Source organism: Neomonachus schauinslandi, chromosome 6 (genome assembly GCF_002201575.2).
Source record: "Neomonachus schauinslandi chromosome 6, ASM220157v2, whole genome shotgun sequence".
Taxonomy (NCBI): domain Eukaryota; kingdom Metazoa; phylum Chordata; class Mammalia; order Carnivora; family Phocidae; genus Neomonachus; species Neomonachus schauinslandi.
Genome location: NC_058408.1, coordinates 15,255,652 through 15,280,527, shown reverse-complemented (window position 1 = coordinate 15,280,527; position 24,876 = coordinate 15,255,652). Strand labels below are relative to the sequence as shown.

Here is a 24,876-nt window from a genome sequence, read left to right as displayed (position 1 = left end):
TATAGTTCATTCCATGATATGTTTTCATTTCTTTTGAAGTAATTTCTCTGGTGTATAATATTTAATTAAAATAATGCTTTCAGACATTGTTAGGGCAAGATGAATCTATTTTTAAAGTTTAAAACATGAACTCTGTATTCTACAGGAAATAAGAGTATTCTCTTTACTAAGTGCTAAGAACAAGTTAGGTGTTTTACTTATAGCTCCAGTTCTCTTTAGAGTCTTGAAAATTGTAGTTGTTCCCATTTTGCAGATTCATAAACTAAGTCTCAGAAGTGAAGTAACTTGTTTCAAGACCACAGGTTCTTCATCACAGCCAGAAAGCACGGATCGGTATCAAAATTCCACTCATAGGCTGTGTGACTTTGAAGACGTTCCTTAATCTTTCTCTGCCTCAATTTCCTCATTTGTAACCTGGGGGTAGTAATAGCACCTACCTCCTAGAACATGTATTACAGAATTCTATCCAACCTCAAGGAACAAAATATTAAATTAATAGCTCTTGTCCCTTGAAGGTTCTCGGTCTTAAAAGGACACAAAAAATGTAAACCCTGAGGATGCCACTAGGTAAATGCCATAGCCCTGTCCACAAATGCCTCATCCCTGCATCTGTGTGTTTTCCCCTGAAGCCATGAGCACCAACAGAGGAGGGCCAACGTGCCGCTGATTCCCTATTACAACCTTAGCACCTGGCATTAATGTGGAGGACTGAATACATAAATAATTAATTCTGCCTCTGCCTCTCCCTGGTTGTGACCTTTCATGAAGAACGTCATATCTCTAGGCTTCAGTTTTTCATCAGTCAATATTTGACTCATGATGTCTTGCCAGATAGTCACATATAGTATATAAAATACTATACAATATATAACCACTAAAATTACTACACAAATAGAAGCATGATTCAGATACTAGGCAATAAGACATAATATAGGCTTCTTGGGTTTTACAAGGTTTTCAGCAATTTACCTTATTTTACTCAAGTGTCGTCACACGTTACAATACGATTTCGGCATATATACTGTTTCTTCTCAAATGACCCAAAATTCTGACGACACTGAGTCACACATCTGAGTCTTAATATTATCCTGCATTCATGAGGATGTTAAAGTAGTTAACTTGTGTGACAGTGGAATTTGTTTGAAATGACATTGACTCAACCGGGCATGGTGAGTGTGACTAGGGACCACGCAAGGGGACCAAATAAGAGGAGACACAGTAAGTACCCCAATTTTAAAGACCACATTTTCAGACAATTACAGGCTACAGATATCTGAAATATACATAGTCTAACACAGACTAGAACTATTTACCGATACATATAGAAGTCTTACCTGTGGCTGTGTAGTTCTTTCCACTGCCTGAATAGATAAGCATCCCATCCATATATAAAGAGTACTGAGTTATAATACCATTTGCTTTTTGGGGTGGATTCCAGGACAGTAACAAAGAATTGGGAAGAGATTTGGCTACTGGTGGCTGAACTTCCTGTGGGGCTGTGGAAAAAAAAAAAAAAAGATTTATGGAGTCTAATTTTAGTTTACTTTTCTAATTCAAACTTTTCAGACCTAAACCAATAAATCATGAAATAAACCTGAAATCCGATGCAGAGAAATATTCCTGATTCGTGGGCAGCTTGTCAATAATTGCTTTAGGAACAGTACTAAATAATTGTCCTGAATTTATGAGAATTTGCCTTAATGATGGGTGGGGAGTATGACACTAGTTCACTTGACTGATGCTTGCATTACTTCATCAATACTCCTTGAAGTATTATTAACCCATACTCTCTACTTGGGGCTGCGCCTGTTAAAGCAAATCGAACAGATGGAGTTCCTACCCTTGAGGAGCTTTTGATCTAAGGTGGGCAATGCTGGTGAGGGTGGTTCATAATAGATACAAAAAAGCCTATGTGTTTCTGTAGAAATAACCAGCAAGTAGAGAATCAATTGAATTAATTATATATGAAAACAACATTGTGTGTAAGTTTTTTTTTTTTTTTCAAATAAGGTTCTGTTCATTTTCTGTAATGGTGAATAAATCAGAATCACAGGAACTAAAAGTTTTAAAATACTGACCCTAAAAACATCTATGGTTTGGTACATTGGCAGTAACTTTAAGAAAAAGCTAGAAGTTGGGAATTCCTTAAATAATGAAGAGGGAACGGTGAACTGGACCAGTAGGAATCCCTCTGGGATACAGCTGCAAAAGTAGGTTTGAAGGGTTCCAGGCAAAACCTGGACAGAGCGGGTAGGGGGTATTGAGAATATAAGGGCGCTTGTCCCATACTGAGGCTGGTGGAAGCATTTGTAAAAGGAGAGGACCAACACGTGGATCACGTGGCCCAGCAGAAGCAATGCCACAGTAAGAGAAACAGTGCTTTTCTCCACAGGCTAGACTGAGAGAACCCTGAGAAAACATGGATGATGGGGTCACTGATGGCGTAGTCCAGGTGAGGAGGCTCTTGTTGGGGCAAGGTCGCATGAAGGATTTCACAGACCCCTCTATCCTGTTTCATTACATGGGCCATTGTCTTTCTCTTTCATGTCTTCTGCGTGAGGGGTACTTGCTAAAGGATTTGCAGGAGGGAAGGGAAAAAGAGGGAGCCAGGAAGGAGACAGACGGATGCTGAGGGAGAGAGACTGGCTGACTCTTCCCCGAGGATCAAGCTTTTCAATCTCCTAAATAACTAGACAACTAGACAGAAGAAATGTGTAATTCCTCTCATCCAGGAGAGAGAAATATGAAGTAACAATGCTTCAAATGTTTGGAGGCCTGTTATTTCTTGAAGTGATGTGTTCTGATGCTTGAGCAAAGCTTTCACTTTGGAGTGCTCAAATATTTTCTCTTTCTCACTGCCTTCTAAAAGTATGCTTTCTGAAACATTAATTTATGCCAACAGTTTGTAAGTTCCAAGTACAACAAAAATGAGACTTCAGTCAGAAGGAACCGAGCAGTGATTAATAATGCCTCAACCGACATTTGGAGGCTCCATCATACTGAAATAATTGTTGCCTGTGCTGGTGTTTAGCAGTTCAAAGAGACCATGGAAATCAACCGTTTGATTCTCAATTTCATACTGTGCCGTACAATCAATTCTTTTTAGTCAGACTGTCTCTAGATTTACTTCTGAGCCATAGTAAAATGAGGAAGCTTTCATTAATCTTTCAGATGCTTCATATTAATGACAAGGCTCTTGCATGAACAATGTAACAGCAATTAAAAAGCCCATTAATCTGCATTACAGCTATTAAAGATGCATGTCATTAAAGGGTATGGAGTTTGATTCATTTTCGCACCCCCCCAAAAAATGGAGCAATTATGGCCTGGCAATGCACTTTGTCATCAAATTAGGTTGGGGTTTTCCAGCAAATGGCCTTGCAGCATTTAGCTCTTCTCCTATTTTATTATTCATAACTGAAATGTGGAAGTCAAGACCTTTGAAATTACTTTACCTTCTTGTGGAGTAGAGATGTTCAATGCCTGTGAGCTCTCGGTACAGCCAGCCAAAGTGCAAGCAGTTAGGGTTACTGCATAGTTTTTGAAGGGTAGCAAGCCTGTCAATATGCCTATAATAAAAGGGAAAAAAGGAGGTTTGCATGTTTACTGTAAGTAGCTATAAAGAGCAGTGTGTGTGTGTGTGTGTGTGTGTGTGTGTGTGAGAGAGAGAGAGAGAGAGAGAAAGAAAGAGAGAGAGAGATGTAGAGACACAGACACAAAAAAATATGCCTCTTTAATTCATTTTCCTGCCCCTGTGCTGATTACAGAATGGAGTGACTAGTAAAAAAAATTGTGAGACCAACTTATTGTTAAAACAACTTAAAAGAGCATTTTCCCAAATGTGCTCCTCAAAACATTAGTGCCCTGAGACATTCACCTGTAAAAATGGGTTTCCATACATAGTTTGTAAAGCAGAGCACTGTGTATCTGATAGTTAAGATGCATATTATCCCATTCTAGGATTCTAGACCTCCTGCAGAATAAAACTATTCCATTTTCTCTAATCTAGCATTTTTCAGCCTTATTCAACGAGAGTCCTTTTTACATAGCATCTATTAACACACTTTAGGAAATGCTAATCCCAAGAGTGGTTTCATTACTTTAACGGTAGGATACACATATACAAACTACTTGTTCATGTTACAACTAACAAATATGCAAATCAACATAGTTGAACAATTAGCAAATTAGATAATTATGCTTTTGTGCTTCTCCTTGCAAAATTATTAGTTTATTTAATTAAGACACCTGTCTTAAACAGAAGTGGTGCACATGGAAGTGTTGAATTAACCTGGCTTGGTGGTGAATATATAAGATTTGTTCAGCAATTAAGAGTACCTGTAGAAATGAAAGCACATTTTATTTACTAAATGTTCATAATCAAAGCAGAAGCTCTTTATTTACTTAATCCTGGGAATTACAGAAGTATCAAAAATGTAATTTGTGTATTTGCTCACCATTGTTTTTTTCTGTTGACGTTTTTCAGAGTTGCCTTTAATCCTAACCACATAGATTGGTCAACACTCTTATAAAAAAAAAAATGGTCCCAGTCATGGTATCCCTTTATATTGTAAACCTTCAGTAGCCTAGAGAATGTATTATTATTTAAATGTGCCAATATTGGTAACAGCTTGGGCATCCTTCAAACACAAAATTTAACATATGTATTTTCCTGTTTCCTCCCCTAAAAGAAATTTTTAAAAAATCAAACAAGCAAAGAGCAGGATGAAGCAAAAACCAGAGCCATTGTCTACTTGGGCACCTCCCACGTGTCAGTCCCCAGTAATGGCTGCGAGTCTTCATTCCAAGAGCTCCCCAAGCATTGCCCTGGGCCCCTGAGCCCTCTCTGCTGCACTTGGCACCATCATCTTAACTCATGGTCAAGGAAGACATTGAGCCAGTGACCTAATACACACACACACACACACACACACACACATGTGACTCCCTCATGCCAAATTCAGCTCCCTCTAATCTCAAATCCACCTCATGTCCTAACTTTCTGCTCTCCTTCATTCCTGCTGTGGTGACTGTTATTTCTTCTTGAACTTCCCAGACCATGACCTGCTGTCCAAGTTCACTTTAAGAAGTTATTTCTCCTTCCACTAGACGTCTTAAAAGAAAGTGTACATTGCCACCTATGCATCCTCATCATGCAGTGGTGAAGTGGTCAAGAGAATAGACACTTGGGCATGATTTCCTGTGTCCAAACACCAGTTCTGCTACTGATTTGTTGTATGGGCTTGGACAAGTTGTTCAGATCTCTGTGCCTCAGTTTCCTTATCTGTAAACATATAATAACAATACCTGTCTTGAAAGAGAGGTCTCCGTTCTCCTCTGTGAGTTGGGGATAATAAAGTACGTACCTCATAGTGTTACTATCAAGATTCAATGAGTTTAGGAGTATAAAGTGCTCAACACAGAGCTGTGTAAGGACAGAGCTCTAGCAGAGGCCGTGTCAGTCCACGTTACTACTGCAACCAAGTTTCCTGCTCGCACTGTGCTACTAAATCCTGATTTTTATCTTTTGAAGATCACTAGTAATCTCTAAATATCAGATCAGGTAACCCTTCCTCAAATCCCTATCTTCCCTCTACTTATTGGACTTTGACTCCCTCAGCTCTCTCTGTGCCACTGAATTTCCCAAGGTGTTTTCCTCAGCTCCTGAGAGCTCCTTTCTTTCTTTGAACTGATTGGCTCATCTTCCCTCCACAGTCCTTTAAATAGCTTTTGTTTTACAAGGTTAGGGTCTTCAGGCTTCTTTCTTCTTCTAAACACTTATTTTGTGAACTCATCAAGCCCCATCTCTCATTTGTATGTACAGGCTTCACATCTCTCCCCAGTTCTGGTTCTGCATCTCTACCTGCAGGTCATATATCCCACCTGGATGTCCCACTAGCATTCCATTCTCAATATGCTCCGATCCAGACTTGACAGCCTCAACCATTTCATAAACTTCGTTTTCCCATTTCTCAACGTTTCACCATAATCCCAAAAGTCCAGACTCAAAACTAAGGTAACCTTGTGTGATATGTTCTAGCCATTTTATCCTTTGAAAATATTTGGTATTTGTCATGTCTTCTTATTGCCAAGTTTGAATCTACTGAAAGAGTCTAAAATAAGACAACCTGCATGTCTGAATAAATATAATGCCATACTAACAAGAAATGAAACAGCCCCTAGAGAATGAGACTTTTAATCCTATAGCAAACAAGAAAAACATGTTGGGATATAAGATTAGCTTCCTTTGTTCATCACTTAAGCTATGTGACACATGTGAAAAGCATTGTCTCTTAGGGACGGTCATGATTTAGCTGGGGCACAGGAAAACCATGTCCAAAAAGACACAATGGTTACATAACATATAGGTTGGTGCTCTTACATCTTTAGTAGGCAGATGCATAATACAACCAGGTAATATGACCGTTGAGAAACATTATAAAAGTAGTTCCATTATTTTATAGTTTTGAAGACTGGCCTTACAAAATACCTCATCCTGAGACATTATTTCTTTCCAAATCATGGTGGAAGTACAATAGGAGAATTATGACTGTTACATCAACTTAGCAAGAAAGGTTTTAATGTAGACTTTAAGAAGGACCATGTCAAACCAGATATGGAATTCACATTCACTAAATGGTCTTCAGTATTTTGTTTAACCTTACTTGCCTTCACTAAAGGCGTTACTTTGTATACATATATGTGTATTATGAAATTCCTTTGCTAAGTTTTTCCCCCTTAAACCTTAAGAACCTTAAAAAACAGCGAATACTCTCAAAACTTGCTTTCTTCAGCTTTGTGCTTTGGTAGAGAAGTTGACCAAATTGTATTTCATAGAAAAATCCTGAGATTCTTAAAGAAAGATGCTGGAGAGAAACTAGATCATCTTTTAGGCCATTCATCAAAGTGCTCCCATTTCCCATTTCAGGTGAAACAATAATAAACACTGAGAAATGAGAGTGGCAAAATAGAAAAAAAGAGAAAAAGGAAGAAAGCTGATGTTTTGGTTCTTGCCAACTTCAAATCCCAGGTGGAAATTTTGAATGGTTTGTAAATCACACTTTAAAAAAAAATGTGCTGTACTTTCTGAGGCCGAGGTGGTATATCTTTCCTATTTCTAGTGGGGATCTTGCTCATAATGTTTTGTCTCAAAGAAAAGTTTATCATAACATTGGAACCATTGTTCCCTAAATATAGATCAGTATTATCCACTTCAATAAGAAGAGTAATATAAAGATTCATCATTTTCTTTTTTTTATAGATTTTAGTTATTTATTTATTTTAGAGAGGGAGAGAGAGACCAAGCAGGAACCAGGGGAGGGGTGAGTCTGCTGAGCAGGGCTCCATCCCAGGACCCCAGGATTATGACCTGAGCCGAAAGCAGACGCTTAACCAACTGAGCCACCCAGGCACCCAAGGTTCAGCATTTTCTCTCCTCTTGTCTGGTTACAGTGAGTGGTTGGGAGAGGGCTGGTCAACCAAGTCATCTTCCTCAGTTCAGACCAAAGTCATCCTATTGCCTGAGACATATGGTTTACATCTTGTTTCTCAGTATGGAGAGTTTATGAGGATGGATTAAAGTTGATGGTTACAAGAAGTTCTGCTGTTACCAAAGAAAGAGAGTAAGTATATTCTCTCCGGTACTAATTAAGATAGCCTTTCTTGGATATATCCATAGATATCATTGAGTGACTGACCTAATGGCCTTATTTGAAATGTCAGAGTCTTACTTAGATTATACAGTCTCCAGGAACAAAAAGTAGTACTACTATGAGAGTATATCATCATCAAAAAGTATTTATCATTTCTTCTTCTCTATGTTTCTGGGAAAGGTGCTATAAAATACATCTGATCTCTATGAGGTTTCTAATCTAAGAAAATATTAGAGCTTGAAGGCTCCTAATGATAACAGTAATACATAGATTAATACATAAATCAGAATCGTTGCATATATGACAAATGGATAAGGGCATTTATAAGATCCAGACTTCCTAGTCCAATGTGAAAGGAGATCTAGATTTAATTAAAGACAAAGAGGAAAAAAAGGATAATCATTGAAAGTATACATTTTAGTATTATATTAAAAAGAATACTGAAAAATATATAGTGGGACATATTTTCAAAGGAATCCTAGGCAGAAAAATACTGCATATATTCTGCGTCCATAGGGGTAATCTCCCTTTATGACACCTGGGGTATTTAAAATAAAGAAGAATCTCCTGACAGTAAGAAATGTTAAGATCGGCTGGGATATGAGTCTCTTTCTTTGAGAGACATCACAGAGGAGCCTTTTTTTCCCTTTGAATTTAAGATTGTCCCTACCTCTAGGCCAGCCAGATGACCTCTCAAATTCCCTTTCAGCCACAAAACTCTGTGAAATCAGAAAATGGTCCCAACCATGTCAGGAAACCTGCCAGTCCCTTTTGATAATGGAAGAGGATGAGCTGAAAAAACATTCAATAAGCATAAAGTAAGCATTATTGATGTCTTAAAAGTGTTAGTATCCCAAGAAACACAGGAGTGTTGGTAACCAGATTAAAATCATTGGCACCAGCAGAACACTCACTGCTAAGTGATAATGCATTTTGCATTAATGCTTAACATTGAGAAATCCTGACATGCCACACCAAGGGAGTTTGAAGTAAAGTATATTCCCTTTGAATTGCAGTCCTGTGGGCCTCTGTGCATGCAGAAAGCCCAAGCTGAAAGAATAGGGACGGGGACCTCATTTCCAGGAATAAAGCACATCACAGTAGGATGTTTCAGAGTCCCGGTATATATGGCTCCAAACTCTGTGCTCTGAGGATTTCCACCTAGCAGAGGGCAAGAGCCTTGTCCTGGAGAACCCCTCAACATGAGAATTCTTAATTGTAGGAAACAAACTGAGGGTTGCTGGAGTGGGGGGTGCGGTGGGAGGGATGGGGTGACTGGGTGATAGACATTGGGGAGGGTATGTGCTATGGTGAGCGCTTTGAATTGTGCAAGACTGTTGAATCACAGATCTGTACCTCTGAAACAAATAATGCAATATATGTTAAGAAAAAAAAAAAGAAGAAGAAGAAGGTAGCGGGAGGGGAAGAATGAAGCGGGGGAAATCGGAGGGGTAGACAAACCATGAGAGACGATGGACTCTGAAAAACAAACTGAGGGTTCTAGAGGGGAGGGGGGTGGGAGGATGGGTTAGCCTGGTAATGGGTATTGAGGAGGGCACATTCTGCATGGAGCACTGGGTGTTATGCACAAACAATGAATCATGGCACACTACATCTAAAACTAATGATGTAATGTATGGGGATTAACATAAGAAAAAAATAAAAAAATAAAAATAAAAGCCCCTCAACATGATCTAGGGAACTCCTTGAATGCAAGGATATGTCCTTTTCCTTCTTTACTTGTCCTGTTTTCCAGCAGCTCTTACAACGGTTTACCAAAGTTGGCACTTGATGCCTGACCAAAAAATGAAGACTTTTCCATCTGCTTCGTGCCACTCTGCTGTCTCCCTCACTATAAGAGACCCCCCAGTCCCATTCTACCCTCTCCAGGGAGTCAGCAAAGTAACAGACATTGTTTCCTTTGATCAATGATGATGATTTCCAACACCTTCTTTCCTTTGCTCTAGCCTCAAGTTTCAAAGGAGCCAAAGAGACGGGGCGCCTGGGTGGCTCAGTTGGTTAAGCGACTGCCTTCGGCTCAGGTCATGATCCTGGAGTCCCTGGATCGAGTCCCTGGATCGAGTCCCTGGATCGAGTCCCGCATCGGGCTCCCTGCTCGGCAGGGAGTATGCTTCTCCCTCTGACCCTCCCCCCTCTCATGTGCTCTCTCTCATTCTCTCTCTCTCTCAAATAAATAAATAAGATCTTTAAAAAAAAAAAAAAAGGAGCCAAAGAGAAATCTTAGTAATTGGAGGCAGCCTGACTACCTAAGAGAAAATCATTGTGGAGCTGACACCAGCTGTGTAAGCTTTTGAGCCTCTAATAGAAGAACTCTGTGCGCTGAGAGGCAGGAAGACAACAGAAGAGCCAGCTGTGAAATTTTGAAATTTTATGATTAACTCTTCTGACTAAATGCAGACAAGTATAAATGCTCTGCCCGGAAACTGAGGCTGAGACACAGAGCAAAATGGCATCCTTTTTAAAGCCAAACACATTTCGGAGAAGAAAAAAGAAGCCCGTTTCTATTTACATACTTGAGCAGACTCCTCCTCCCTCCCGCACCCCACCCCCAGCTGCCAACCTAGGCGCTTGGCCGGCATCCACTGTAATCTGTTCTCCTTCATTATGTTAATCTGTGGGCGGAAAGATTTCTGTCATCTTCGAATCGCTTGTACAGCAATGGTAAACACCTTGGCCTGTCTGTAATTGGACAGGTGTCTGCATTGATGTTACCCAGCTTTTAATTCAATTAAAGAACTGGCTGCTCTGCTCTCATTACCCTCTCATTTCTGTTGCACTTTTAGTCTGGCAGTGAGATCTGCACACAGCAACTGCGTACCCCGAGACCAAAGCCTGGGGTCCCCTCACAGGATCATGCACAATATTTCAAGTGGACTCGAACCATCCAAGAGTATTTTTGCGTTAGCAAAGGCATTTGAAATAATATGTACTCCCTCTTCCCTGACTCTGTCTCCCTCCCTCCCTCTCTCTTTAAATTCTCTATTATCCAAACAGTGTCTTCTACCTACTAACCAGTAATTAGGAGCAGTCCAGCAAACAGAGAAGCTGTTTCTAGCTGCTTCTCCCCAGGGTGTCTCTTCATCTCAAGAGAACTCATCAGAGTACAGTGCTCTTATTTATTTGCTGGCATTTCACATTTGGATCAAGAAAGTGAGGGTGGGCAAGAGCAAGGCATTTATTAAGAGGGCCATCTGGTAAGGGATACCACACAGGCAGGGCTGTTACTGCTACCTGGAGACATAATGGAAGAACCCACCTTTTAAAAGAAAACCAGCCAGAGGAAGGAAAGGAGAAGAGAGGGAGACATTTCTGGTGTTGGATTCGGCTGCGGTGCTGATAAATTCTAATGTTTTAAGTATACATCCCAGAATAAGTTTTGAGCTGCAAACCAATCCAGTGCATGGATTAAAGAGAGTAAATCAATCCAACATGCCATGCTTCCTGCCCACTTAAAGGAACCTCTGAAAATAAAGTTCTAACACAGACATTTTGACACAGTGACCCCATGAAACTGAATAATGACATTTGTTAAATATGGATGAAAATTTAATGGTCTAACAGAGATCTGGAAACACACCCAGGATGCTTCTCCTCCGGTTCTTAATAGCCTAGGAAGGTGGCAATTTGTTGTTGTTGCGTTTTTCGGTAATATTTTAAATGAGACTAAGGATCTCTAATATTTAGAAAATGAAAGTCAATTTTCATTTTAACCAAAAAGTGGAAGCGTAAACACCCTTACCCTAAACCTATGGTTATCCTTTAAAAACTCAAAAATTAATTTTTTTGCATTTAATTTTTTTCAAAGGGTCTTTCTGATCTTGGTTAAAACTTCTAGTCGGGATTACAGAAAGTCATATACCTTGGATCAAAAAACTAAACAGATTTTGATGCTTACAAATAGGAAAAAAATTTTATTCTTTTATTTTCTTTATAAAATATAGGGTCTAATCCCAGTCTTTGAGAATGGTTTAAACAGGGATTTTAATTGACCTCAAAGTGTTACCCAATTAAGATTCTCTCAGCAGGCTTACATCTAACTTCAAATTTTTAATCAATGCTTTCGTGGTAAGAACTATAGTTTCTGTCATTTTCATTCTAATTCTACATTAGGTTTGAAGCCATCCACTCATGTTAACTCTTCATCTAACCTCCGGGGCCGACACTGGAATCTTTAGGACTCTGAGAAAATATTGGACTCGAATAAGTGGGGAGGGGGGCAAGGAGACAGTGGGAAAAGAAAAGAAAGAAATGAAAGTCATCCCTTACCGATGGGAGTCCCAGGTCCCCTGCAGAGGGCCTCCCATACTATTATCCCTTGTATAGGGGGGCTGCTATAGGGCAGAGTGTAGAAGGTATCACTCAAGTCCAACAGCAGAGCTGAGATTAGAACCTACATCTTCTGTCTCCAAAATTATCGTTCTTGCTATTCAACTTAAATCCTCATTCGACAAGAAGAAAAACGATGGGTTGAAATAATGTCACTACAAAGAATAGCATACTTTTTATAGCAAATTATTTAAAATTACACCTTAAAATTTGTTAAAAGATTCAGATTTATTATTAAATCCTACTGTGTTTAAACAGAAAGTAGCATACTTATCCCCCACAATGAGCAAGTGTGTATGTCTATAATATTCCCTTATAAAAACTGATTCATAAGAAATCCTGTATCAGTGCATGTGTGTATGCGTGTGCTTTTGAGTACAACATTGGACATGGATATATATTTATACGCACACACATATATAAAGTTTTTGATTAGTCCCAAATGCAATACACATATAAATGGCCAGAAGTTAGAAAATAGAAAATTTGGGGGCGACTATTCTTTTTCTTTATCAAATCTGATTGGCAACCTTAAAGTATTTCTATCAACTGCTATAGTATTATAAACGTGCCTAGTTGATTATCACTAGGCAGCAAAATTTATGTCACCATCATTTTTAACCACGGTACAACATGTTCCCCAAAAGAAATCCGCACCCTGCACTGCAGAGTCCTACTGCATAAAAGAAAATGAGTAACTTGTAAAGAGGTCTATCTGAAGATTTCACAATATTCAAGTAGTTCAGGCACATTATGTATTCAGGAGAGTGAGACAAAGCTATTAACTCATCAACACTGCATTACCTAATGAAATTCTTCTACATTAGCTAAGCAGGAACATTACATCATTTCTATTTTTACTATTTATGTCACAGGCCATATTTTTGTCTTGTGCATTTTTTCAGACAATTTCTTCCAAGCTTTGCATTTAAAGAAATAGTTCATAATAAACTACAAATGTAGAATATTAATTTATGAGGTACCATAAAAATGGCAAAGACTTCCTCAAAATTCTTCTTTTAATAATACTATCAAGATGATTTTTTAAAATTTACTTCTGAAGTTTGCTTGCTGTGGCAGAGACCATGAAGGACCCTCCTAGGATAGATACTCCTTTTCTTTCAGAATACAATACAATGATAGCTGGACAAGTGGCCATTTTGAATAAGGACACCATTTCTCAGCAGCTAACTACAGCCATGTGATGATGAACTTAGTTCACAGACTTTTTAAATTCAGAGTTAAGTTCATTGTCACATGACTATACCTAGTACACACATAAGTATGTAGGGAAATGACTTCTGAAGTATGTCTTTGAAGTGAATGTGTATGGAAACCATACTGGATGGCTGAAGCTCATGCAGCCATCTTGGACCATGAGGCAGTAGTCCCCTCCCTAGGATGGCATAGCAAAAAGATGGACATGTATTGGTCCCTGGCACTGTGAACATCCCACCCCTACATTGATAACTGTGAACATCTATTACCAGGAAAAAAAAAAAAACTTAATCTTGTCTAAGTCATTGTTATTTGGATCCTTTCAGTGAAATTAAATAGAAATGAAAACTCATCTCTATTATCTTTCCCCTGTAAAACTTTGATTTTTAAAAAATGTAATATTCTACTTTAAAGACCATATTTTCATGGTATAAAAGCAGATTGCTTGTTATATGTATTTTACCACAATAAAAATATATTAGGAAAGAAACACAATAAAAGCAGGTTGTAAAGTTAGGATCTAGCACTAGCTTGGGACAGAGTAGATAATGCTTTTGTTTCTAATAAATGAATATCTTCAGCTCTGTGTAATTATCAGCATTATAGCAATATAAGTTTCCATTATTTTTAATTGCAAATTATAGCACTTGAGTTCCAGTATGAGGTATAAGTTTGGGAACTAATTTTTATATTCTGTTTACCCTACCAACATTTTTTTTTCCATGGGGAATATGTATATTAAGTTACAAATATATGTTTAACTTGTGATAATTCTGTGTATTATTTCCTAAAATTAGAAAACTATAGCACTGATGAGACTTGAGTAAGAACCACTAGTTCAATACTCAACTCAGCAGGATATAACAATATTAACATTTCATTAACTACAGAGGTGGTAGCAGAAAGCTGTATCTGTTCATTTGTCTAGTTCTTCATCACTTGAGAAAAGTGTATTGATCGTCTACCTTGAGCAAGGTACTGAACAAGACTTAAAATAAACATAAAATATGATACCTGACTTCTGGAGCTTATTGTCTAATGAAGAAATAACATGCTTGCACAAACAGCACCCATAGACAGTTTTAACAACTGTGAAGTAAGAATTCCCCACTGAATAGAAAAAGAAACATTGAAGTTTGTTTTATAAGACTTTATTTATTTTATTTAATTATTTAATGAAGAGAGAGAGAGAGAAAGAGAGAGAGTGCATGAGAGCGCACAAGCAGGGGGAGTGGCAGAGGGAGAAGCAGGCTCCCCTGGGCTCCATCCCAGGACCCTGGGATTATGACCTGAGCCGAAGACAGAAGCATAACCAACTGAGCCACTCAGGCGCCCCTGAAGTTTTTATTATAGTCGTTTCTCTGCAGATTTCTCAGATGAGAATAACAATGAGTTTTACTTTTTTGTCAATGACTGGGATCCTAAAATTATTTGCACATTCTTCCCAGATAACAGATATTGGCAATTTCAGGATTAGATAGCATCCTTTGCCTGTGACATTATTTTGAAAGGTTTTTTTTTTTTTCACATGTAGTTAAATGTTTATAACTTAAATACATGCAGATGAGATTCTACTACAAGGTTACAATTATATTTCACACGCTAAACTGCACTGGGATCTTTTTTCACTAAATCCAATGGGCATCCTGAAATTTCGAACTTGTTGTTTATTTGTTTCTTATATAAATATTGAGCTCCCTGACTTTCTACTGGACACATGGGGTGGGGGGTTCCAGGGTTGGCCTTGTTAGAAACCCAGAATCTCACACCCATCTCCATATCAACTGAATCAGAGTCTGGATTTTACCAAGATCTCTAGTAATTCTCATTTATTTTCCTTGGGTGACTTTCAGAAGCACTGCCCTTAAGGGTCAGAGACCCTACTAACACTGCCTCTATTTCTCCACTTGCCCTTAGCATTATTCTGCCTGCAAAGCTAGTGCAGTTGGAACAAGGGCCCAGGAGAAAACAAAACAGGGATAAATTCAAGCCCAGCTGGTGAAAAATGATACCTTCTCACCTGACTGTTCTCCTTGTCCTGTGTTCTTTAATATGTGATCCACGGACCTTCTTCAAGAGAATCACCTGGAACACTCAGTCAAATGCAGATTTACAAACCTTAGCTCAAATATACAGACTCTTGTGTGGGAGACCCAAGAATCTGTATTTTATAAGCAATCCAGGAATCCCTTTATGACCAATAGAGTTGAGAATCACTCATTAGTACTATCAGGCTACAGAAGAGAAAGAAAACCACGAGGCAGATCTTCAGCATGCAACCCAATTTCTTTAAGTAGAAGATTAGAGTCTATTGTATATGAGGACTGAACCAATTTTAGTGACAAAAACTGTAATATTAGTTGCATTATAAATTAAAATGTCTTTCATTTATTTTTCTACATAAATTTAGATTTATTTAGGTAATCTAAAAGATTATGATCAGTTCTGCTAAACTACAGTGAACAATAAATATCATTAATTATGATTATTTATTATTGTGAAGAAGAAATATATAACTCTTAGGCTTTAGCTCAGTGCAATGCAACAATGAAATTGAGAAAATATTTTTTTGTGTATCAGTTATAGCCCTAGCACTATGCCAAATGCTGTACTAATTATGCAGATAAGTTTATGTTTAATACCTTAAGGGGAAAAAAAGAAAAAAAATATTGTATATGTGCAGATTCTTGAATCCACTTATTCTTGACATAATTTCAAATCAAATTGTGAAGTCATTTTCTGAGGAGCTCTTGGTTTGAAGGGAAATGCCAGGACTGTCTCTCTGGGAAGCAACGTCGCATCTTAACAGGGCTGGAGGGAAAATCAGCAAAAGCTACCAGAGTTAATTGGAGCCCTTTGCAACAAGTCTAAAGATACACTGGAGTGGTAACTGCAGGGCTTTCTACCCTGAGGCTCCAGCTGAGGAAATGAACTTTCAAAAACTCCCTGCTCTGAACCCTGGCCTTCAGAGGGCACAGAATCCAGACCCTGTAGCCCAAAGGGGCCCATTTGCTCCTGAGTAGGGCTGTTAACCCTTGGACTCTTCACTGCTACTGGGATTTATCTCATTTAATCCTTTGGTAGCCAAATTCATGAATGGTAAATATTCTGTCCCACTATTCTATTCTTCTGGTGCTCTTAGTTAATACTCATTTTTTCCCATTTTGCTATCTGCATTTTGTGTGGCCATAATTTCCCACCTCTTCCCAATACTCAGGCACTTAATTTTTGTTGTCCTATGATTTTCCTTTGCTAATTTTATATACTTAATTTTAATATTTTATCATTTTTATATAGACATTTATCTTTTTTGTCCTACATTTTCTTTTTTTTTAAAGATTTTATTTATTTATTTGAGAGAGAGAGAATGAGAGAGAGCAAGCACATGAGAGGGGGGAGGGTCAGAGGGAGAAACAGACTCCCTGCCGAGCAGGGAGCCCGATGCGGGACTCGATCCCGGGACTCCAGGATCATGACCTGAGCCGAAGGCAGTCGCTTAACCAACTGAGCCACCCAGGCGCCCTTGTCCTACATTTTCAAGTTTCAGTTGGGAAGTGAAAGTTGCCATAAGCATTTCTGGGTAAAACTGAGACTTGATCACGGTGTCAAACTCCTGCCTTTCACAGTATTTCCCAATGCTAGCTGTACAAGAGAATTATCTGCAGACATTAAAGATATCAATACCCAGGCTGCATTCTAAACCAAAAAATCAGAATCTTTGCAGGTGGAGCCTGGGCATCAGTATTTTTTTAAAGCTTCCTAGGTAGCTCAGTGTGCACCCATGGTGGAGAACCACAATCTTACAAGAATACCAATGAAATGAAAAATTATTTAGAAATACCTGGAAGGACACCAGGCAAAAACAAGTGGACTACTGGAAGGAGAGCCCAGGGCAAACCCCACCCCCAGCTGGGTACAGAATGCCTACAGGTTCTCAGCCTCCTTCACCAAATACTGGGGAGAAAGGTGTTGAGATTTACATATTGCCATGAGGCTATTGCAATTTTACCTCAGTTGACCTAGCATAATCCCAGTGAAGGTTTTTGTTAACAGAAACTAAGTCCCTAGTAAGGTGATTTGAAAATGATTTAATTTTCCTGAGCAAACACTCAGTCTGAAGCTAAATTTAGGGATGGGGCCAGTGAACTGTGGATGTGGGAGCTGGGGGTACATTTAGCTGTGGATGTGGGAGTTGGGGGTGCATTTAGCCAACAGGAAGAACATCTGTGACTCAAAAGAAAGAAGAGAGCATAGAACTCCAAGTATAGACTATTATGCTCTGGGGAAGACTGAATTCAGGAAACCTATAAAATTTTTAACTCTTCAGTTTCATACTACTAATAAGATCTAAAAGAACTTGGAGTCCATGAAGCCAGAGATGGAAGGCCAGTGGTAAACGACAGGGATGAAAACTGAGAAAACTGAGAGGTAGGCAGAAATCCAGGTGAGCTGGATGAGAGGAGAAACAAATGCAGATCATAGAAAAGATGGAGATAGAAAAATTTAAAAATCAACTTAGAAGGTTCAAAGAGCAGAATCAATAATGAAAAATCAGAAAACGAAAAGGGAAACAATTACAAAGTCATAACCTAGAATTCAGAGACCAAGGAGTATAAAGATAAGGATTAATTTGTTGAACATTTACTATGTGCCTGTTTCTGAGCAAAATATTCTATAGAGGCAATTCATTTTTTTTTTATCTTCACAACAATTCCATAACATAAAAGTTTATAGGTGAGGAAACTCTGATACAGGGATATGTTTTTTAATCTGCCTGAGATCATACAGCTAACAAGTGACATAGCTGGAATTTGACCCTAGATTGATCTGACTTTACAAGCTGTGTTCTGGGCAGCAGAAATAGACAAGATTGAAAACTGCTATTTCTTACCAGAAGTAATAATCACATATACAACAGCAAACTTCCCAAGCCAAAGAAGGACCCATGTCTGAAGAATAAAAGAGCTTGCATATAACAGAAAGAAATATATGAAAAGACGCCAACACATTTTACTATAACTTAATCAGTAAAGAATCTTACGTGAACCAATAAAGCTAAATTACCTTGTGCATCCAGCACCAGCATTGTCTCAGCCAAAGAAATACCACTTTAACAACCAAAAGTAAACATTACAATCTCACCAAAGTCACTTCAGAAATGCTAAAGGGGGATTAATTTAAGATCAATCGCAAAACTGGTCATGATCTACTTTACTTACATTCCTCTCTCAATACCTTGTTATCCCAACCAAATGACAAAACAGCTGCCACTATCCAATTTCCACACCCCTCACGTCTCCACCAAATCCAGTTCTCTGACTCTACTTCCTTACCCCTACCTCACTTTCTGGTATTCTTTTCTCTTTACCGTTAAATGCTCTATAATCTTTAAGATTACTTCCTATATACATCCTTGTCTGTTTACTTCACAATTGTGAACAGCAGATATACACTTAGACCCCTTTGAGAGAAAAGAGTTAAAGAATTCATAGTCCACACAGGCAAGAACAAAAAATAAAAGAATTGTTTTAAAAAGTATTAAAAAACAATAACAAAACTGGAAAGCATGAAATATGATGGCAGAAATAAGAGCAATTGTATGAATTATAAAAATAAATGTGAATGAGCTAAACTCCCAATTCAATTTCAAGTTAAATATAAAACTAAATCAAACTAGATTCTGTTTATAGAGATATAACTAAAACAATGTGACTTTGAACATTAAAATACAAATAATGAATGTAAAGTAATAAGAAAAAGGAAAAGACAAAGAAAAAGCATGTTTCCAGAAGAGAAATTAACAGAATTGCATTGATAGTTGAGACTTTTTCTTAGTTTTTTACAGAATGAGTATATAAAAATAAATAATAATTGGTCAGTGGTTCTCTAATTTTATTTTCTCTGTACACTGTTCACATGATTGACATGCCCTATAGCAAGATCCAATAATATATTGTACTGGTTTTCAGTCTGAGGGGGTTATTTTCCTCTGACTATCCTTCAGAATCTTAGGAGAGGCTGGTATACTTTGTAAAACCTCTCTGTTCCCAGTTTCTGATATGATTTTACTTCAAATTTAGAATTACTAATTCAGAAAATATGTGTTATATATTATCAATATGGCATATTTAATATAAACAAATATTAGTCTACCCTGAAAGGAGAGTATGGATTTTTTTTTCAAATTAGCCACAGAAAATCAACAAAAAAATTTTAAAATATTATATTAACTATAGAAAATTTTTTTAAATAAAATGCAAATAAAAAATAAAAGAAAAATGAGCAATGATGAGGGTTGCAACACATAAGGCAAACATAAGTATAATATTCTTCATATGTAAAGAGATATTTTAAACCAAGAGGAAAATGTGAGTCTTCCAATAGAAAAATTGACAATGAAACTTCCTAGGAATGTCATAAAAGAAGTACAAATGACCAGTAAACACTGAAAATACTTAATGTCTCTAGTAATCGAATAAACCAAATTAAAACCATATTCTGATATATTTTGAAAAATTGCGAAGTTTTTTTTTAAACTCTCAAAAAACTTGTTCAACTAGGATGAAATGAAATGTACGCTCTTACATTGTGCTTACTCATGTAAGTATATTTTGTACAGCCTTTTTGGCATATATTTGGCAGTATACAAATAACTATCCTTTGTTAAGAAATTATTATATGTTAAGCATTGTGCTACCCACTTTAAAAATATCTGATAGCTAATACTTATACAGTGTAATCCATGTGTCAAGAAGTACTGTTCTGTGTGCTTTACATATATATAGATTCATTTGATCCTGACAGCTATTCTATAAAGTAGGGAGTTATTTCATTCCCATTGATTTATAGGGAATCAGAAGCACACAGATATTATCTGATTTGTACAAGTTTACATAGCTAAAAAGCATTATAGCTAGAATATCATAATACTTAATATTTTTAATATTCTTCCAAGGTAAATATTATTCTCTCATTTCATAGGTTAAGACATTAAAGAAAGGTCCAGAAGGACACATAACTTCCCCAAAGTTCAGGGAGGTTAGGTAGCCGAGTTTGTACCAATGTCTGCTTGACTTCAACTTGCAAGAATGTATAATGTCTTAAGAGTCTTTGACCCAGTTGTTCCATTTTGAGATATCTATGTTATCATTACTGTCAGGAATTCCCTCAAAGATTTACATATGGACTTAAAAAAAATCGTATTAATTATAAAAGCAAAAGTTGGAAGCCCAGAAAATGAGGAGAGACTGAGACAAAATGAGGTTTGGAGAGAAGCAGTGGAAAACAACTGAAGGATTCTGAGGAGAGGGACATGATGTCTGGTTGCTTTGTGGGATGGACTTACGGTGGGTGGGGTTAGTGGGAAAGAATAGGATTGCAGTTGTCCAGGTAAGAGATTGTAGTGGTTTGGCTTAGACAGTAGATAAGGGGAGAGATAGATGAATTTAACACATAGTTTGGAAAATCAGTCAAAAAACATGGATAAGAGGCATGAAGAGAATATGAAAAGTTGAGAAAAATTCTCAAGCTTGATTAACTGGGTGTCTGGAGGTGACATTTACTGATACCGGGTTTGCAGGAAGAGTAGGAGTTCAGGTTTGGATATGGTCATTTCAGAGATTATGAGGCATCTGTTAGGAATGTCCATCTTTCCAAATGCCTGTTGAATGCACACATTTGGAGATCTAGGTGGGATGTGGACTGAGGAGTCAGTACCATCTTTATGGTATTTGATGCTGTGGGAATTGATGAGGTTCCTGGAACAGGACTGTAGAAAAACAGAAAGAGAGTGAAAGATTCCAGGTCTAAACCCAGAGGTTCTCCAAAATGTAGAGTTGAGTTTCAGAAGGAGTAAGGAAAGGACACTGAATAAAGGGGCTGAGAACTGGGAGGTAAACAGAAGAGTCATTGAAGCAAAGAAATACTTCAAGAAATGGTGAGAAATCTACTATGTAGAATGTTGTTGAGCAGTCCAGACCAGGATTGCAAAGTGTTCTTTAGAAAGGTAAATATGGAAGTTGTTGGTGTCCTTAGCAAGGCAAGTGTGCAGAAGCCCCATAAAGTGAATAACTGGGGACAACATCCATTAATACTTCTTGCTAGAAGCAAGTTTGGAAAGAGGAGAGAGGAGGCCATAGTTGGAAAGGAATTTAGATAAGGGAAGGTTTTTAATAATTGGCTTAAGTCTGTTTATGTTTAACAATGGGAGTTGATGGAGTTTGAATGATCCTGGGAAGAATCCATCTGGGCAATGGTTCTCCAGCTTTGGCATGCTTCAGTATCAGATGAGGGCTTATTAAAACAAGGATTGCTGAGCTCTGCCTCCAGAGTTGCTGATTCAGCACGTGTGGGTGGGCTGGAGAATTTGCATTAATAACAGGGTCTCAGGTGATGCTGTTGATGCTGGTCCTGGGGCCACAGCTTGTGAACTACGATTGTGGAGAGAGGTTAAAATATGATTGGGAGGGAGAGAAGAGCTACCAGTCACATCTCTGAAAAGGCAGGAAGAGTTGGGGTCCAAAGGACTTTTGAAGATTTTATTTTTTATAGGATAAGGAAAGCCTTGTAAAAACAAGGAAAAGTAAAGAGAAAAGTAAAAAATGAAGATAATAATGATGGCAAATGCTTATAATGTACCAAAAAGAATTTTAAATGTTTTAGCAAACATTAAAGCATTTAACCCCTAATAACAACCCTATCGCTCAGAAAAATGCAATTAATATATATGTTTGCTAGTAATAGTAACAGAAATCCTATAGGATAGATTCTGTTTCTTCTCGGGTGTCTAAGAAGATCTAATATATAAGACCATCAGTTGAGTTGGAAGAGGAGAGGTTAGCATTTAGACGGTTTCGAAAAATCTAAAATATTGAATGAGGAGGATAGGAGAAGGAGCTTATTACAGAAATGTGGTAGGGTTGACATCATTACTGACTGCCCATTTGAAAATGAGGACTGAGAAATTGTAGTGACAAACTGCTCGGGGTTTTTTTTTTGTTTTTTTTTTTCTCCAGCCCACGTAGCTTTAATGTGCAGCCCAGGCAAAGGCAAACCATGGCCTTCATCGGGTTGGGTTTCATAAGGTGGGTAAAATAGGAAAGAAGGAACTGGAAGATGTGAAATTTTGTTCAGTTGGTTTTAGACTTGTGTGGTAGTTTCTAAGGGATCTAAAGAAGGAAGTAAAGGCTAGATGGGGCTGACCAATAGATACTGAAAGATAATAAAGGCTACTCTATAATGCATATAATTTTTCAAGTTATAAAATTCTTTGACAGGAAAATTTTTTTCTTTTTTTTTTTTTTAAAGATTTTATTTATTTGACAGAGAGAGATACAGCGAGAGAGGGAACACAAGCAGGGGGAGTGGGAGAGGGAGAAGCAGGCTTCCCGCTGAGCAGGAAGCCTGATGCGGGGCTCGATCCCAGGACCCTGGGATCATGACCTGAGCCGAAGGCAGATGCTTAACGACTGAGCCACCCAGGCGCCCCAGGAAAATTTTTTTCTATCAAATTTATTGATGCATTTTACTTTTTTTTTTTTTTTGGTCAAAGACTTAAATCTGGCTTTCCATTTAAATGTGCTTTAACATCTCAGGAAGCTGGAAACTGCTGCCTTATTATACACGCATGCATTTGACTATGGGCACGCATGCAATGTACGAGCATGGTGCCCTGCAGACGTTCTGCATGGCTGGCATGGTGCCCTGTGAGAAATTGATTCACTGGTTTGCCAGTCAAACTGATGGTGCTCTCATACTCCTCTACCTTGACATAATTAGGTTTAATCAACAATTTTCCAATAAATAATGGTGCTGTGAACTTGGGCTAGTCCCAAAGAGTACATTTTTGCATGGTGAAACAGGTAAGCTGGTCCTGTAAGTATACATAGGACCCCCACAGGAGGTGTATGGAGTGTTTAAGGGCTAGAGTCACCTGTGACCTTATCTTTTGGGGAGGAGAGGGTATCAACCTTGTGAGGAAGCTATCCATAAGAGCCCATTAACATTATAGAATTATCCTCTTCATCCTAGGTAGATATAAGCTTCCATCTCATTAGATGGTTCTTGCTGTTTTTAATCGGGCAAAATATATGAATAGCCCATTTTGGGGGTGGGGGGACCCTTGAAGAATGTTTTTATTTAAAATCAAAGCAGAATATTAAAAAATCTACTCCTTAAGGAAGCACCTTTACCTGTGAGGGTGCTGGTATTGACAAGCTCAGAACTGACAGAGGGCATGTGCGGTGAACGGGGGGCATCCTCACTGTAGGCCCGCAGAACGTACTTCTCAATTACACCTCTCACCACCACAGGTTCATCCCAGGTCACCTCCATGCTATATCCGTTTATGCTGCGGACTCTTGAGGGAGTTGGCACACTTTGTGGAGCTGTGAAAGAATAAAAGGAGAAAACAGGGAAAATGGCCGTTCTCAGAAGACTATTGCCCCAATTCTTCACTTTTAATGGCCACAGTAAATCAGACTCAACCATTAGCATAAATACAATTTATTAGAGTTGTAACTTTTCAGCATTGATTTAATATGACTGCACATCTTGAGCCATTCAGTTTAAGCGATATTTCAAAACCATCAAAACTCCATCGACATAATGTTCTTTCAAGTCTAGTCCAGGTTTTCCAAAAACATTTAATGTACCAGACATGTTTTAAACATCACTCATAAAGAAGGAGGTGGATGGTAGGCAGATAACAGGTTCAAACAATATAATGATGTACCCCTTTGAAGCAAGATAATTAGACTGTTATTATACATAGTGGTTTGACACTTTTATATCTTCAGTGTATTAGCCAAAAAATATCACAAATGTGATTGTCTTGCACTTGAACGTCTGATCTAATTTTCCAAATTCAATTGTTTTTCAAATTAATTTTGAAAAAGCAAAGTTCTACCAGATATGATATACAGGATACATTCCTAATTGCATTTTTGGGGGTAGAGGAACTGGCACCCTTGAGATTACACAAAATCACTTTCAGAGATATTTCCTTCAGAGTATCTCAGAAACAATAACACAAAATGAGGAAGTTGGAAGGAGCTGCAAAACCTCACTCACAAGCCGCGTCCCCTAATTTTAAAAATCCATAACCTTTAACTATTTATTAGAGATTTCTACAGTTCTGATCAGTAACAACTTCATCACAGCCGACTGCTCTGGGAACACTGATAAAAACCCAAGAAACTCCATGGCAGGATGATGGATGAGAGGCTGGCTCTCTCTGCCCGCAGACTCCTGAGCCCTGTCGATGGAGGATCACTTGGTTTTCCCACATCAAATATCCTCCTTCTCTGACTTTACTGTTCAGACCAATATAATAGGGCAGCTTCAAGGGAAACAATGTGAACATAGAGGGTGCGGAGAAGCACAGAGGCAGAGAACCACTGTCTGTGCTGTTAAAACACCATGGGCACCTACGGAAAACCCACAGGCCACACAATCAAGATGCAAGCAAAGGGACAACGGGAGTGATGGTGATTTTATTAGTTCTGAAATGTGGTACAGGGCAAAGTACAGTGCTGTCTAACAGATGGCCTTCTCATAAGGGACAGAACAAAACTGACTCAAAAATAATTAAATAGTGCAATTATTCTCCAACCCTTGGGAGCATGTAGCTGCTCAGTGTTGTGGTCAGATTGTAAATATG

General features: G+C 38.2%; 1 protein-coding gene across 1 annotated transcript in view; it reads right to left on the bottom strand.

Annotated features, from left to right (window-relative positions):
* Positions 1-24,876, bottom strand: part of USH2A (usherin) — a 710,400-nt gene that overhangs the window by 388,446 nt on the left and 297,078 nt on the right. Inside the window, exons 29-31 of the mRNA XM_021698433.1 lie at positions 23,408-23,602; positions 3,456-3,569; positions 1,335-1,496 (exon numbers count right to left, since the gene is read on the bottom strand). Coding sequence (XP_021554108.1) covers positions 1,335-1,496; positions 3,456-3,569; positions 23,408-23,602 — 471 coding nt within the window. The remainder of the gene's footprint in view (positions 1-1,334; positions 1,497-3,455; positions 3,570-23,407; positions 23,603-24,876) is intronic.